This window comes from Aythya ferina, assembly GCF_964211825.1.
Source record: "Aythya ferina genome assembly, chromosome: 16".
NCBI classification, from domain to species: domain Eukaryota; kingdom Metazoa; phylum Chordata; class Aves; order Anseriformes; family Anatidae; genus Aythya; species Aythya ferina.
This window is the reverse complement of record NC_140315.1, coordinates 2,115,757-2,133,471: the sequence shown is the minus strand read 5'-3', so window position 1 is coordinate 2,133,471 and position 17,715 is coordinate 2,115,757. Positions and strand designations below refer to the sequence as shown.

Sequence of the window (17,715 nt, the reverse complement as noted above, 5' to 3'; positions counted from 1 at the left end):
AGTGACAGCTTCTAATTCCCGATTTGAGAGGTTAAGTGCAGCTCCCTCCTGAATTAAAAAAGATGACGCAGGTTATGTCACCAAAATCTGCGAGAATTAAGTCGTATTGTCTTCCACGCTGGTCCCCAGACCATAAGTTTGTGAAACATGAACTCTGTCAGGACAGGATAACCACTCAGGAGCTGCTCTGGAAGTATTTCTAGGAAAATAAGCAAAACCACTCTTCTAACCATGTCTTAGCATTTATGAAATTCACCACCTTCTGTTGGATGCTTCACAAATACAACACTTCTGCCCAGCTTCATGAACTATGTGCTCTAAACCAACCACCTGCAAAAAAACATACATTTCCTTCCAGGTTTATTTATAGTTTAGAGAACCGTGCTATGCATCAGTCATGTTTCTATACGCACTTGTCTTTGCAATGTTAGTTCAGGGCCTGGTGGTATAGTTGACTGTAGCTTTTGGAAGGATTGATGGGTATTTACTTATTATTTTGTGGGATATGGATAATTAGCAGTCAAGATTTAATAAGAGCCATACAACAGGGAATAATTTGAGTGCATAAAGGCAAGTTCTGCAACCTAAATCTACTTAGGAGCAATCTTCACTTGAAGCATTCCTCTTCTACCTTACCTCCCCTTCATGAGGAATGGGATGTTTGTGACATGTTACAAAACACTAGCAATCACAGTTCCCTTACATGTGCATCAATTCATTTTATTTTCCAACAACATGACAGGTTGTTTAAAAAAAAAAAGTTTGCAGGTCTGAACAAGAGCCAAGAATTAACTCCTAAGTGATAGGAACAAAAGTTAACGCTTGTGTCCCATGGTTCAGCACTTGCAGCCTGTGCTAGAAAGGCTTTTTCCACTCTGGAAGACCAGAAGTTTTGCTTGTTTGATCATTTTTGCTTGCGTGGGTGCTGCTTTTTCTCTTTTAAGCACCCTTCTTTGTTTTTAACTATCGCTTCTGTCCCAGTAAGAAGATTTCACAGGAGCACTCCCCCCAAAGAGTTCCTCACTACTTCCCTGGGAACTGTGATATGCATTTCACTAGGACGTGAACATAAACATTACCTGTCTTGACAAATTCAATCTACTTGATGTGACACATCCACAGCTTTCCAAAGCAGGAAAGGATTTTTTTTCTTTCAGCAAGCATCATGTGAAGGAATGCATTAACACTGTACTGGGCTTGTTTTATGGCTTGTAGAAGGACATCCATCATACAGACAACAGGAAGAAACAGTCTACAAAGAACTATCACATGGAATAAAGGTGAGCAGACATTTAATTGGCAACAGCTGGATTTGCTATTATGAACAGCTTTCTATTACAGCTGAAGCATTGTTCTCAACATTATCAGAAGGAAGCTTTCAAACTAGCTCCTAAAATCTGCATTAATTAAACAGAGAAACAGCACAGGAGACAGAAAGGGAATTGCAGAAGTGACAGTAGCTCAGAATGCATTAAAGAAGGTACCATCGTGCTTGCTTTAGGTGATCTTGTCTCAAAGCAGAGGAACAGACTTGATGACCTCTTGATGTCTCTGTTGTCTACAAGCCTATCAGCCGGGTAAGCGAGCTCTCTTTAAGTGTTCTATTAAAATCAAGTTCAGTGCTGCGTACACTAACTCCAAAACACATCTTGCACAACTCCATTACATAAGGATTTGGAAATCATCAGATGGGCAGGTTTCTTTTGATTATATTCCGAGGAGTTCATCTAAAACTACGCACCTGCACCATATCATTAAGTGCTTTTTCTACTGTTCTAGTGTCTTAACCTTCAATTATGGAAATCAGCACTTATCTACAAAGTATTCTAATCACAACACGATGCAAAGCCATGTTAAGAAGGCTAAAAAGTCTTTACTGAATTTATTGATACAGAAACACTTATTAATGAAAGTTTTTAAGTTGTGTAACACTTTCGCATGCCTCAGGCCAATTTAACTCGTTTCTATACACAGATTTTTCAGCTTACACACTAATTATTAAAGCAGTTTGAAGTTCATTTCTCTTTGCACATTTACGGAACTGTCAAACCTAAAAGGAGTCAGATACAATTGAAGTGAAAACTACTTAAAACAAAAAGAAACAGTCAAAGCAGATAAAATTCCTAGAGAGCTTACAGGCTATACAAAAACAGTTATGCTACAATTACTCTGCTAAAAATGCATACAAAACTACAGTGCAAATGCTTGTGCACAGGGAAAAATGCATTTATGGTTCCCCTTCATTTATACACTATAAGCAATACTACTTCACAATTTTATTACACAGAAAAAATTCTACTATGGGTTTGTTTGGATCTGTGGGTTGTGGGTTTTTTTTTTTGGACAATGGGACAACCTGACGAGCTAGAACACACATTTCCTGTATATATATTTACTTCTCCGTATCCAGGAAAAATAGCAGTATTTTATGCATTTTATAGAAGACTACAAAAATCTAGCAAATGTAATAAAAAGGCAAATCTGGTGAAAAATATCTTTTAAAATTAGGGGATGGGGTGTGGTAAAAAAAAAAAATTAAAGAGGGCTAAACAAAAGATTCTCCCTCAAACTGTCAGCTTTAACACAATCTCAGCAAGGTTTACTACCACAACCAGTACTTTACACATCTCTTTTTAAAGTGACTTCTTTACGACCTCCATGAGAAGTTCTGCAATTGATAAGCCAAAGGATAACCTGCTAGCCAGAAGTAAGAAGCCCCCTGTACTTACGATGTGGAGACATGTAAAGCGTGCCACAATACAGAAAGGTGCCTACCTGGTAGGATAGCTATTAAACAGAAATGCCTAACACCTGCAGAGATGATAGCCTTTGGGGAAGCACAAAGGAACTCTATATAGATTCTGTTACACCTCCATTTATCACCATATTCAGGTTTTTCATCTGTAGAAAAAAATTCCTTGTGGTTGCCAGATTTACAAGATGGGCACTTGCAAGCTTCCAGGAAACCATCAGCTCAGTGGCCACGTAACGGCCCCATTCCAAATGCACAAACAAAAACCTGAGGGAGCAGGATAGCTTGGGGTACCATTTATTACAGAGGTGAAGACTTAGGAAACTAGAGGCAAAATACAGCCTACAACTCTTTCATATCACGTGGCCACCAGCCACATGACTCTGATCAGTTAATATTCTCGAAGACAAAAAAAAAAAAAGCCTATTAAGCAAGGAAGAGTTCTCCAGCTTGGGCTTAGATGTACAAGAGTTATCTGTACATTTTCAAAGCTCCATAGAACTTTGAAACACTATCAAACAAGTTGTGCAACTCAGTACCATTAACTGAACACCCAGCATATTTTTGGCAAGACAGTCTTCATTCATTCCTCCTCAGAAACTGAGGAGACAGCTTCAAAACAGGTACCAAAGTGATACCACCTTCAGTGCTTTGATGGGCCAACCCTTTTCTTAAACAGCTTTGTTATCTCCTGAGGGTTTGCTTTGTTTTTTTTTACTCCCAGCTTTAGGAGTACTACTCATCAATGCAAGCTTAAAGGTTTCTTTCCAGCCTATGCTGATTTAGGTAGATTTTTCCAACAGGCTGAACCAAGTCAACTTCCCCTTCCAAACACAGTATCTCCTTCCATCAGCAGTACAGGAAGAACGGGGAATAAAAAAAAGGTCCACACCCACAAAACTGCAGACTGTAAAGTCCTTCTATGCAAGTCTGGTAAAGCATCTATTTCATTGCTGCAGGAATAAAATAAACCGAGACAATCCACCTCTTTCTACCTACTGTACGTGGATTAGATGAGCTGTATTCTAGCCACCTTGCTATCTACGAACTGCATCAATTTGGCTTTTTAGGCAGTTTCCATACACCCTCCACAAAACTACGCTTGGCTGATTTCCTAGGGCACAAGCCACTCTGCCCAGGCTGGAGCCCTGCACTCCACTCTGTTCAGCCCAGCAGCTGCAAGTTCTCACGCTTACTGCAAAATCTACAGATTCTGCTTTCACTGTCAGTAGTCACAAACTCTCCTACGCATCTCCTCTCTACCCTCGTCCCCATTCAGAATTACTCTGTAAAGATTTCCAGAGACTACAGTCACAACCCTGACTACATGAGCATCCTGTCAAAGCTAATCAGCTTCACAACTCTTCACCTGACTCCACCGCTTTAAAAGAAAGCTTCACAACTCATTGAGCTGTAATTCACTAAAAGAGGTGTTTCCCATTAAGCAAACCAATATTTTGTTAATCATTTCTACCTTCTGCTGAAAACGGATATAATGTTTAAAAGCAAATCTGAGACCAACCAAAGGGGAGCTGATGCTTTCCTTCTGCATTCAAAACCTGGATGCCTCAAGAGTAACACCAAATATTCTTTTCTTTCTTATCCATAAAAGTTGTGCTTTTTCACGTTTCTGGAAGAAAAAGATTTGCTGGGTCAGCTTTTTACTAGTAATCTTCACCCTCCATTAAACACACGCCATGGTAAATACATGGCAGGTTGAGCAGTAGAGTGCACAGACAGCAAAGGTCTTCAGGGAACTGCTTAAGAACATAAGAATATTTAAAAACTGCAATTCGGTAGAGCAGTCGTGAGATTTTAGAACATCTCTCTGCAGTCAGTTTCAGGGAATTAAATCCTCCTTTCCGTAAGCAGCCAAGCATTTCACCAACTTGCTTCCTAAGGAATCCCTGCTGTAGGATCAAACTATAGCACACAACCAAGAAGAAAGAGGAAACTTAAAAAAAAAAAAAAAAAAAAGCTATAATGTTTAAGTATACAGCAGCCACATTCCCCAGCTAGCCTACTGCCTTGGGTGGTCACATTAGCAGGCAAGCAAGTGGTATACATTTGTCAAGCCCTAAGTAGTACTTTATTTTCTGCCTACTCCCCACTTTCTAGAACAATTTACTTTTCCCTGTAATAAAGCAGGTAATATTTCAAGGGATCAGGCAAAGGCAAGCTCAAGACCTTTTCCCTCAGAAAGTTTACAGGGGGATCTGGCTTTAGTTCAGAGGGTTTGGTTTCCTCCTCTTCTCGTCTCTCATCCTCGAGCTCCTCGCAGTTGTTATCATCCGATGGGTTGGAGATCCGACTAGCGAAGACCTCTTTGTCCAAGAAAACAATAGTTTCCATGCGACGGCGACGCACACGTCTTCGTTTAAATCTTGGGGGGTTCTTCAGCCCGTTTCCATTTTTGCTCATTGTTTCTTGATGTATAATTTTTTTAATGGTTCCTCGGATGGCTATGCGAGCCAGATCCTGGAGGCTGCGAACAGCCACTGGGGCTAAAACAAAATGAAAACCATGAACAGATACAGAGAAATTCCCCTCAAGAGCACTCACAGGAAAAGCTGCATTTGCTCAGATTAAATCAGGCCACTTGAATTCCCTGCTGTGATTTCGAAAACAGCTCTATTCAACTCCTGTCAACTCCGATAAACTGTATTGTAACTTTCCAAACAAAATTTGATTACACATTTCTCTCATTAACTGGAGAAAAAGAATGGGATGAAAGAAGAGTTGTGTGTTTTGATGTCAAATCCTCACAATTATTTTAATATACACATCTTAAAGATTATAAGAATGTAGATTTAGGGACTGATACTGTGACTAGTTAATAACCAATATATTTTCCTATTGTAGATAACTAGAAGTGAAGTCTATTTAACTCTTCCACACAATGACTTTCCTATTGTGAAGTTATTTCAGCTTTGACAAGTTGTTCTTTTTACCAATGAGTACTATTTATGCTCTTCAAAGACTGCTCCAGACTTATGGGGTGAAGACTGGCTGGAAATCTATTGGTAAAAATAACTTTAGAAGCAAAGTTACTGTATTAAAAAAATACTTTCCACATTAATGGCTTGGAAGGCTACTGTCTTCTGCACTTATTTGCTGCCAGCATATAAACACATAACATAACCTATGCAGCATAAAGAAAAAAGTAATATATTAATGTATACATCTATGTGCTAAAAAAATCAGAACTGTATTCAACTGAAAAGCAAGCATTCCTGTGATCTGGATGAAAGAATCAGAAAAAAACAGCATGTAATAAATGCAGGTCTCTCTACAAAGACATCATAAAAAGTATGCTCAAACACAGACTTAGTGGACTTTATGGTACTGTATGGACTGCTTACTGAGGTGCTTTTTGTCACACACAGACACCTTTCCAGAATAAGAATAAAGCCTGACTAATCTCTTCATGAGTATCTTTGTCTTTGTTCACTCTTAAGAGGCCTCTCTACAAAGTCTTAATCTGAAGATTGAGGCCATTGCATGACTGCATTTCAAACAACGAACCAGAAATTGCACAATTTACTTCTCTCAGGTGTTCTGGGTTTGGGTTTATTCTTAACTGCTGAGAGCCTTTGGGTAGAGGATGTTTTTTCACAGGTACTGCCCACGTGTTTTCCATCACCATGGCGCAGGGCCTGAGAACTGTGACAGTACATGATTCCAGATTGAAAGAGATGTCTGAACATGCAAAAACAATGACCAAACATCCCACGAAGCTTAGGTACAATTTCACAACAGATCATTTGTACTTAGAATTTTAATTATGCAATTCTGATTCTAGCAGCAGATAGACTCCAAGACAGACTGGGATCCAGCACAGGAGCCTTAAAGACTGTTCAAAGAAGGAAGCAGATGGAGTAATTTTTATGGAAAGGACTGGTAGCGATGTTAAGAACAAGGAAGCAAGATGCATCTTATGAACAAAGAGCAGACAAAATCTCCCCCATAGCCAAGAACATTTGTACTCACGCAAGTGAACAAGCCTTGATTTTCCTGAATCTGCGTGGTTGGGCTGAATCAAGGGAGCAAAAGAAACAGCAAGAATCTTCTTGGTTTCCCAGGCAGAAGGACCAGTACGGGTTATCTTAGTTAACTAAACCAAAACAAGGATGTTATTTTACTGTGTGTGAACTAGTAAGATTTTTAAACACAAAAAAAGAACAAGCAACTCCTCTGCCTGGACATGTGGTTAAAGTACTAGAAACTGTAATAGTAAGAAACTGGAAGGTAAAGAGGGATCACTTTTTTTCCCTCCAGAAAATTCAGAACTCCTGGTGGGATTAGCCCCAGGTAGCTTGTTCCGTTGAATATGAACATGCACAGAATATGTACAACGGCAATTTGGGTCACCCAGCTTTCCCAGTTCTCCCCCAGTTCTGAACCAAAACAGCCATGCCTGACTACTGAGAAAAAGCATCAATCACTAACGAACAATCCCTCTTGAGAGAAGCCTGCAGCTCACTATATTTCTGTTACAGCTCAAATCTTGCACTAACTAAATCTTGCACAGCATATTACTGGGAAGAAACTGCATTTTGCTCATCTCAGCTGCCTTTCTAGAGCTAAAAGATCAGTTGTTGGCCATTCAAGTCCATTAAAACAACACATTTTTACATCGAAACAATCACCTGAATTACAAGATTGAGTTTGCACACAGGGCAGTTACCCACTTCTTACTGAAACCAAATCCATTGATACTTGTAAATAGGGACAACTTGCAAGCTCGTTCATGAGCCAGTTTGGATGTAAAACCTTCTAACAGCAATTCTGTACTTGGTCATAGGTACAACATTTGACTATATGACTTAAACAAAGCCTTCTTACATTTTCCTGTAGCATTGAAGTAAGTCTGCAGTTAACAACAAAAGACCAGCACACATGGAAGACTGGTACAACGATGAATATTATGGTAGAACTTAAACGTTATGAAGCATGCAGAGTTCAGCTACCACTGAGTGAAAGCTGGTGTACTTTAGGCTTTCTTCAATTTGTCCAATCGCTGTTGGTAAGAAGTGCAAACTGATGGAAGAGCTATTGACTACTCTAAGATCAGAATTAAAAGTAACTGAAGAAAAACATGACTAGAAAGGCACTCAACCTTCTCTTCCAGAGGCATGACAAGAATTCCCCCAACTTTCAACAGGTTCTTCATGTAGTCTTCGTGTTCCTTCTGTACTCCAGCACCACAGTAAACGCGGTCATACTGAGTACAGTCCGGGGAAATCTCTAAGCAATTGCCGGTAACAAATGACGGCTCACAAAATTCAAATCTGAAAATTAAGAAGATGTGTATCATACAGGAATATTACAACTTATCAACTGAATTACTTCGATTCTGAAAAAACTGACAATGAAAAAAAAAAAAATAAAAAAAATGTTTCATAGCATTTCTCCTCCCAAGCCCTTGTATTCTAGAGATTGCCAGAACAGACCACAGCTGGAAATCCTAAAACCACAAAAACCTTGAGGTGAGAACTCATACATAAAAATTTCCAAAGGGTATTGATGCACGACTGCACACCTGATTTGCATCCAACTTTAGAAGCAGCTATTTTTAGTTAGCTAATGCTGACTCAGTTCTAATATCTAAAGATAAACATTTGGCCTGCAATTCTAAATGTAGAAGTCTCAAGGACTACTGTACCAGTTGTTTGGTATTTTCAAAACCTTTTATATGGTTTTCAGATGTTCTGGGGAAGCTTGATGCTTCAGAAAATATACATGCTGAAGCCAATGGGAGTTTTGCCATTAGCTTCAAAAGCAGCTTGATTTCATCCTTCATAAAAAGGATTTTTTGTCCATTGAATTTCTGATTTAGTTTGGAAGCAAAATGAGTAATTTTATGACACTTTTTTTTTTTTTTTTTACACACTCTAATCTACATAAGCTTTAAGCCCTACATTCAACTGCTGACCTTGATTGAAGCTGTACGTCATATCCATTTGTCTACCAGTATCTTGCGAGGCACCTCAGTATAACACCTACTTATTCCTAAATACTTCCTGAAGCTTTTTGCTTTTGCCAAGCATGCTAGACTTTCCTAGCAGCTGGCTAACAGTTCCTACACGAGGTGTTTTAGCAGCGTAATAACTCAGCAGCCACTTCTCTCAGCAATGCCAATTTTCCAGTCATGTTGATTTCTGAATTCAGCTGACTTTTGCTTTTACTTGTCTGGAGAGAAAAGAAAAGCCTCCCTTAAAAACACCTGTTCAAACAATAGCAATGTGGCTCTCTGGGGAGGAGGGGTCATCAATGTGCAAGCACCTTCCATGCAGAAAAAATTTCAGCTGGTTGCCAGCATCAGGAAAATGCAGCCCTTTCATCAGCAGCTTCCCAGCACTGCAGTACCAGCAATTTCAAAATGGAGTAGTTTAAATTCCAGCATTTAAAGACTAATTTTCTTCCTCCCACAACAAGATGACTTTCAGGTAGCCAGAGATATTTTACTTCCATGTCTGAACAAACTGTGAGACGGATCCAAAAATATGACAGCTACAACTTTCATTGCTGAGGTTGCTTTTGGCAGTGGTTATCTTGCTAGAAAGTTATTACTTTTGACAGCAGCAGAATGGATGGTGTAAGAAAGAACATAAATCAAATCCCAAGCAGCTTTAGTACTAACTTAATCATTATAAAAATACCTTCCTGTTTTAAAATACCATTTTTCTTCTTCTCAGATAAAACACATTAGGTCACCACAGAAATCAGTTCATATTCTTCTTAATAACCATGCGTGCTCTCAGATTACAAGCATAACTATTATTGTCATTTGTTGTTTCAAGCTGTTACCTGCAATTGCATTTTAAAATAAGCAACCGTTTTCAGCTTGTTCTGAGCTCTGCACTATCACAACTGCTGCTGAAAACACCACAGCAGTTTCTGACCACCACCACCACCCCCCAAACACACATCAGCTTAGAAGGTCACACACTGAAGCTCAGCAAGCCTAAGGAGCCAGAATCCTCAGATTACCCTGAATCCAGAGCTGCCACATGGGAGCAAGAACTGCCACGACTACAGCCAAGCACACAAAATGAAACTGAACAGGCATTGAACGTTCTTACTTGTCAAAGCTGTCGCTTGTTTTGATGAAGAAGTCCAATTTCTGCTTTGCGTATTCAATCACATCGGAATGGAGCTCCACACCATGGTTAACACCAAAAGGACCTGAAAAATTAGAGAAAATAGGCAACAGGTAATGCTAACAGGCAACAACACAAAATCCAGCAGAACCAAACACGGCTTTGGTTACTTCTTATATTAGATTACTCCTTGAGTGTAATTCAGTGCTTGTGTAGGGCTAGATGTCTTACTACTACAATAGGAAGTGAAACCCTACACTCACAGCTCCTGTCAGCAAATAAAGGTGTTTTGCACCATCAAGTTTGAATCATTTGGCCTTAACCAGGCAGGAAATTCCTCTGTAGGAAGAGAACACCAATAGTGAAGAAATACTGTTGCTGTAAAACTGACCACCTGGAAAAAACTTGCACGTGTAGAATAGCCTGCATGTTTTAGCAAATCCCTCAGAAATGTTATTTTATACCTCCTTGTTGATATACTAAAAATATCCACATCCAAGAAAACAGGAAGAGTGACCAAAAATCGTGCTTCAATTAGCAACAAAAATAAATTGGAAAAAATAGATGTTATTCAACATCCATGCTTTTTATTCAGGACTGACTTGATCACTTCAAAAATACTTCAGGGCAAACTGCAATTATAAAACTGTACTTTGATGCTTCGTACCTGCAGTCACAAAGCCAGTTCTGATGCACTAACTGCTCTTCCACAAGCTATTCCCACCTATACGTTGGTAAGTACCAAAACTCAATTAACTGGCAACAAACCCAAGTTTGCACCCAGTCCTGTGGGAATTTACTAAAGCCACCCATGTAACTTCACTGCTGCCTGCTCCAACTTGCCACAAAAATCTGGACACCATCCAGTTCCAGAAAGAAGGCTGCAAGAGTCCTGATAAATTGGCCAGCTGGATTAATGCACTGTTTACTAACATTTTGTTTCATTAATTGAGGAATGCTTCCCTCCTAAATGCAAAACTTTCTTCATTTTTTAAAACTAATGACAGTAGTTAACGTGATTGAAAAGGTATTTACCCAAGATGAGTCCAACCATAGAACTCAGATAGCCAGTGCCACTGCCAAGATTCAAAAACGACAGCCCGGGTTGCAGATCCAGAGCTTCCATCACCTCCGAGTAAATGCAGGGTGCTGAAAGATGAATATTTCCATGCTTCCACGCCAAGTCCTTGTAAGCATTGTCTTTGAACTCTTCCAGGTAGTAGTCTGCTCGATCAATGGCACGGAACGCCTGCTCTACCAGTTCTGTCCGGATATATTGTGCCTCCTTCAGGTTATCAATTAACTCGTCATTGTCTTCTCCTGCACTCACTGCACCTCCCATCTTCAAGTTTTCTGTAAATGCTAAAACTAAAGAAGAGAAAGGAAAGGTGAGGAATACAGCATGCATTTGAATGCTAAGTTCTGCTGCTGCATATTAAGTCCTTTGAGATAAACCTTTAGGTACATGAAGGGCAAGAAGCAGCAGAGAAACATTACCACCACCACCCTACCCTGTCAAACAATGAACAAAAGGCAGATCTGGCATCTAGTACCTGATGCTAGCAGGGAAAATCATAATAGACAATTCAGATGTGCAACGCCTGTCTTAAAACAACAGCAACACGTTACGAGTGTGTCAGCTGTTCCACTGAACCCTTTTACATAACAGATTACTCTAGCTGTTATGCTTATAGGTCATTCTTCATTGCAAATCCGAGCAATAACGTAAGTCTGGCTTCCCTGCCAGAGCTCTTGCCACACGTAGACTTTTATTTCCAAGAGCGTCAATGGGAAATTAAGAGCCAGGCAAGGAGAACCAGAAAATCTCAAGCTACACATTCAAATTAAACATCAGGATTTGGGGTTCATGGAGGTTAAAAAACTCTGGCCTAGACAGAAGCACAAGCTTCCTTTAGCAAATACACTTCCACACAGCTCATCTTTAGAGCTGACACCACCGTCATCAGTAAAGCACAACAACAGGGACAGCAACTGCAGAGAGAAGTTTCACTGAAGCCAGTGGAATTTTTTAGGTCCTCCTAAATCCTAGATGAGCTAGCCCCCAATCTGAAAACACTGCAGTGACACAGATTGCAGAATTACAAACACTTCTGATTTTCCTGTCATCTCCGGCAACAAATTCAGACCTTGTGATGTGGGGGAAAGAAAAGCGAGCACCCTCCTTGACTGTGCAGAATACTAAGTAGAAATATGTGCTTCATGCAGTACAGTATCTGCAGGTTTTAAAGAAAATATACAGGGAGAAGAACACAAAAGAACTTATTACTCTGAATTCTTCTAGCTTTCCTTCCCCTGGCCCCACCTACAAAAAAATCCCTTTTCAGAAAGTGCAACTTTTTTTTTTTAATGCATTTATTTACAATGCCTTTCGTAGCTCACAATAATAACCACAGAAGCAGCAGCTTTAGAATTCATTCCTGGGATCAGAAGATCTGCCTACAGCTAAATTGCTGGGGCTTATTTGTTACATTCAGCAGAGAGCAAATTGTACACTTTCAGTTTCAGAGGAAACAAAAAAAAACCTGCAGGAATCTAAGAAAGTTTCGCAGTTACTCAAATAACATACCATCCTGACTACCTGCTGTTGAGACACACAAAGTAACACACATTTCAACAGGGAACTCAAGGCAGTTTTTAATAAATTCTTGTCTCAAACATATCAGTCCAGTTTTATACTATTAATACAATTTAAAAAAAAGCCTCCCTTTGCCTCTCTATCGCAAATCCTTCAGTTTCTCTACAGAAAAACTATTGTGCTGTATTACTTCACAGTGGAAACACCACAAATTTAAGGCCTAGGTGGGTTCATCAGCCAAATCAATTTTTTTCCCCTCTTATATACAAATCATCGCACTGCAAATACTCATTGAGGGCTGCTTTGGTCTTTAATACACTCCCTCTAACACTGCATTAAAACACTCTCTTCCCTGAAGGCGTTAACTCCCTTGACCTTTTGTACATTTAGTTCTTACACTTGCTTCTTTTTTCCCCACTTAAGCTCTTCTTGCAATTAAAATCTGCGTTTTCAGATTTAAAGCGTAAATCCACAGTCTTTAACGGCGTTCCACTTTGGATGCCAATCAAATTCCTCCCAGCGTATGCAATCCCCACTGGGACAACTGGTCCGACCTGGTTTTAGCTCAGCTTTGTGATCAACAACCGTTCTTCCACGTTCTACAAGTAGCAGACATTTTCTAAGGGGATCAAGGAATATCCCAGCTCTAACAGGTGCCAGTTATTTCTGAAACAACTACTTTTACTGAACACGACTTGGCTTCCAATAAAATGAGCGTTTTATGAGCAGAACACAGACCTCACTCATTTCAATTCCTCCTCAAATAATTCCATGTTTCTGTTTACCTTCGTTGCCTCTTTCTAATTAGAAGGGAGCACACAGGCTTGGAGCAGGATTTACTTGTAACAAACCTTTTAAAACGAGATCCTCTCCATCCACACTTAGCACTGTTGCACTTTTCACACTCCTCAGGCAGAATACTGAATTCCACAGCTCTCTGCTGAAATGAAGAAACGATGATCGGCAGCAGATCACGGTACAGGTTCGGAATCAAGCAGCCTTCCAGCCCTGAAGCATCCCTTCAGTTGCCCGTTGCCATCTTCCTCCTTAAAAACAAACAAACAAAGCTGACATGAGTGGCTGCATTCAGACGCCCGGCCCAGAACAATGAAATTAAAGGGGTTTGGTACGAAGCAGGGAGCAGCAGATGCGCGGCAGCAGCCCCAGAACAATGCACAAGGCCCACCAGCACAACCCCTCACCCCAACAGAGGGGCAGCACCTTTTTTCCCCGTTAAAAATGAGCTGCAACCGCCACAGCCTTCAATCCCACCCTTCCCACCCCAAATTAAGAACTCCTCCGACCAAATTAACCTCCCCACCACCACATTAAGAAGCCCCCAACCCTAATTAACCCTCCCACCCCCAAATTAAGGACTCCACACCACGTTAAGAACCTCCCAAATTAAGAACCCCACAGCCCAAATTAAGAATCCCCCCAAATTAACCCCACACCAAACTACGAACCCCCAAAATTATGACCCCTCTCCCCAAATTAAGAATCCCCAACAAGACACAAACCCCTCCAAATTAAGACCCTCACACCTCAGATTACAAACCCCCACCCCAAATTAAGAACCCCTCCACCAAATTACGAACCTCCCAAATTAAGCACCCCCAACCCCAAATTATGACTCTTCTACCCCTAATTAAGGCCCCCTACCCCCAAATTATGACCCCCCATCCCAAATTATGAACCCTCACATCAAATTATGACCACCCCCACCTCAAATCCAGACCTCCCCATCCCAAATTATGACCCCCCTCCCCAAATTATGACCCCCCACCCCCAAATTAAGACCCCTCCTCCCCAGATTAAGACCTCCCATCACCAAATTATGACCCCTCACCCCAAATTACGACTCCCTCATCCCAAATTATGACCACCCCTCCCCAAATCACCAGCCCTCACCCCAAATCCAGACCCCCCAACCCAAATTACGACTTCCCATTGCCAAATTAAGACCCCTCAACCCAGATTAAGACCTCCCCACCCCAAATTAAGCCCCCCTCATCCCAAATTACGACCCCCCACCGCCAAATTACGACCCCTCACCCCAAATCCAGACCCCCCAAACCCAAATTACGACCCCCCACCGCCAAATTACGACCCCTCACCCCAAATCCAGACCCCCTAAACCCAAATTACGACCCCCCCGACCTCCACAGTCGCAGGCTGTGAGAACCGAGCTGAGGCCGGGCCCCCCCCTCAGGCTCTGCCCCCCCCCCGGCCCCGCCGCTGTAAACAGAGCCCAGCTGAGCGCCGGCCGCGCACTGCGCACGCGCGGCCCGTCCCACCGGGCTGGGGTGGGGGGGAGCGGGGCGTACCACTGAGAGCCGGAGGGGGAGCGGGGCTGTGCCATGGGGGAGAGGAGCGGGGGGAGGGCTGTACCACTGTGGGGCGGGGGGGGGTTGTAATGGGACCTGGGGATGGGAGGGGATTGGGGACTGGGGATGGGATCCGCATATAGGGCCTGGGGATGGGGACTGTGTATGGGACCCCTGTATAGGACCCCTGTACAGGACCAATGTATGGGATCTGTGTAGGGACCTGCATATGGGACCTATGTATGGGACCCCTGTATAGGACCAGTATATGGGGTCTGTGTATGGGATCTATGTAGGGACCCGCATATGGAACCTGTGTATGGGACCCTGTATAGGACCAGTGTATGGGGTTTGTACATGGGATCTGTGTAGGGACCCACATGTGGGACCCGTGTATAGGACCAATGTATGGGGTCTGCACATGGGATCTGTGTAGGGACCCATTTATGGGACCTGTGTATAGGACCAATGTATGGGACCTGTGTAGGGACCTGCATATGGGACTTTTGTGGGACCCTGTATAGGACCAACATAGGGGGTCTGTGTAGGGATCTCTGTATGGGACCCCTGTATAGGACCAATGTATGGGGTCTGCACATGGGATCTGTGTAGGGACCCGCAAATGGGACCTGTATATGGGACCCCTGTATAGGACCAGTGTACGGGTTCTGTGTATGGGATCTGTGCAGGGAACCATGTATGGGGCCTGTGTATAGGGCCTGTATTTGGGGTCTATATAGGGACCGGTGTATGGGACCTGTGTAAAGATCCACATATGGGACCTGTACATGAGACCCCTGGTTGAGGCCAACACATGGGGTCTATGCATGAGGCATGCACAAACAGGGCCTGCATATGGGGCCTATGTATGGGCCCTGCAGACCTGGCCTTACCTCAAACCCGGTCATGCACAGTTAAGTATGGACCAGGCCCAAGTACAAACTGGGCCTGAGCACAGGCTGAGCCTCCAGCATGGAGCAGAGCTGCAGACCGGGGCTCAGTGCCAGCGGGGCCAGCAGAGCGGGGATAATTCCGCGGTTTTATGACACCGGGCAGACCTAAAGGCAGACCAGGCCTAAAGAGAGGCTGTGCCAACAGCCCGCACCCACAGATCTGTCCTAAATATGGCCCAAGTCTAAATACAGCCCCGTGCCCATGTCCCCATCCCATGGTGGCTGCCTTCCCCCCAGTCCCATACCCCGTACACTGCCCTAATTTTGGGCTCAGCTTCTTTTTGAGCTCAGCACCCAGCCCTCCCAGTTCTCCCAGTTGTCCCAATCCTCAAATCCTCGTGCCCTGCCACCCTGCTGTGACAGCAGTGCCTTGTCCCAGATCCCACTGGGATCGGGGCTCCCTGGGGTGTGGGAGCAGTGGGAGCGGTGCTGGGGAGATGCCAGCCTCCGGCTGGCACATGCAGTCCTCGCGCCGTAGCTGAGCCTCCCACGTGAAGCATGGCCAACACCAGATGTTCTGCTATCATTAGTCAGGCTTGGAAAAAAAAAAAATATATATATATATATATATATATGGGAACATATATATATATATATATGGGAACATGGAAAAAGCATTGCTCTGGGGGCTAATTGATATTCTGCATTTTGAGCCTATGAACATCCAACACACTAGGATTTTTATTATTATTATTATTATTTTCAGCACCCATTAATATAAAAAAGAAATTCTCTGAGAAGTAAATAAGGGAGATGCTTCTTAACCTGACTCTCAGGGTTGGGGATTGAAGGAAACATGTAGGGTTATCGCCAGACTGCCACAATATCCGACTCCCCATTTGTGCAGCAGGGAGATCCTGTCCCCTGACATTATCTGCCTGAGCGTTAGACACATAATTCGGATTATACCCAACCATGTGGGCTCCTTTTCTGGTTGTAACCAACCTGGCAGGGTCTGAGAAAACATGGGGGAAAGGTGATTTCTCTCACCCATCTCAGGATAAGGGAAATTATCCTCTAAGTGTGTCTCCATCCATAAGTGACCCACACGATGTCAGCTGAGGCTGTGGGATTGGTCTGACCTCTATGGCTGCAGATCAGACAAAATTGTCTGAACTAGCCTTAGATCAGGGACTTGGTGCTGTGTATGGCTGCGAAATGAGAAGGAATAACCACATCTAGACAAGAGGCTTCTTGATTTGTCTGAAGATGATTTGTGGGGGAAAAAATAAAATAAAATAGCTGTCCTTCCAGACACAACAAGCCTGCAGCAGGGGAAAAAAAGAAATAGCCTGGCAAATTGGACTCAAATAAGAGAAAGTGAATCAGCATCCGCGTATTTATGCGTTAAGGTGATTATCTCTGCTCCCTTCATTAACATGATAACAGCAGACTCCGTGCAAACAGGCACTGGGTAATACTGTAGATGTCTGCACTTTCATTTTGCAGAAGACAGCTGCCTGGGAGAATGGGATTATTTGTGGAGAGTGAGCACTGAACTCCTCCTTGCTGATTCAACCAAAACAGGACATGTTGATTGTGCTTGCCTCGTCTTGTTTAATAAGAAAAGCACCCGAGCATAATGGCAGCACGGTTGAAATCTGCAAACACAGAACCGACAAACTCCTTGCACGTATGATTCCCGGGCTTCCATTCAGCATCTGCTCCCCTTCCCAGTAGAGCTGCTTGAAAAAATAGTTAAAAGCTGGGTAAAAATTTCCCATTATCAGTAGGTCAGCAGCGATGTGAGAGCAGCAGGAGTGTTGGGGGGCACTGCTGTACCTCCCAGCAAATTGTTACTGAGGGAAGAAGAAAGATCCAGCGGCAGCACCTCTTCTTGCAGCAAGACCCCAAGAAGACCAGAAAGAGCTCAAGGAGTGTTTTAGAGATTCCTAAATATGCACCTGCACCTCCCAGGTGTATTTGTGATTCCTAACAGCCTTTTGCTTCCAGGATTTGTGAGATGCAGCCCGCCTGTTTCCAG

The 17,715-nt window shown here is 42.7% G+C and overlaps 1 protein-coding gene across 1 annotated transcript; it reads right to left on the bottom strand.

Moving 5' to 3' along the window:
• Window positions 1-706: 706 nt before the first annotated feature.
• PCMTD2 (protein-L-isoaspartate (D-aspartate) O-methyltransferase domain containing 2) lies at window positions 707-14,727 on the bottom strand. The gene is made up of 7 exons (XM_084537796.1): window positions 14,612-14,727; window positions 13,303-13,497; window positions 10,891-11,223; window positions 9,838-9,940; window positions 7,872-8,043; window positions 6,743-6,866; window positions 707-5,256 (listed from the first exon to the last, which is right to left on the bottom strand). Exons 3-7 carry the CDS (start codon window positions 11,195-11,197, stop codon window positions 4,877-4,879), a joined length of 1,086 nt encoding a protein of 361 aa, XP_084393922.1. The 5' UTR covers window positions 11,198-11,223; window positions 13,303-13,497; window positions 14,612-14,727; the 3' UTR covers window positions 707-4,876.
• Window positions 14,728-17,715: the final 2,988 nt, after the last annotated feature.

What these genes read in the sequence shown, in the direction of transcription:
- PCMTD2 (XM_084537796.1), bottom strand. Translation starts at nt 11,197, where the DNA reads ATGGGAGGTGCAGTGAGTGCAGGAGAAGACAATGACGAGTTAATTGAT. An exon ending in TATGGTTGGACTCATCTTGG is followed by an intron (nt 9,941 to 10,890) that starts GTAAATACCTTT and finishes CTAATTTTTCAG; the next exon opens with GTCCTTTTGGTGTTAACCAT. An exon ending in ACAAGCGACAGCTTTGACAA is followed by an intron (nt 8,044 to 9,837) that starts GTAAGAACGTTC and finishes CTTAATTTTCAG; the next exon opens with ATTTGAATTTTGTGAGCCGT.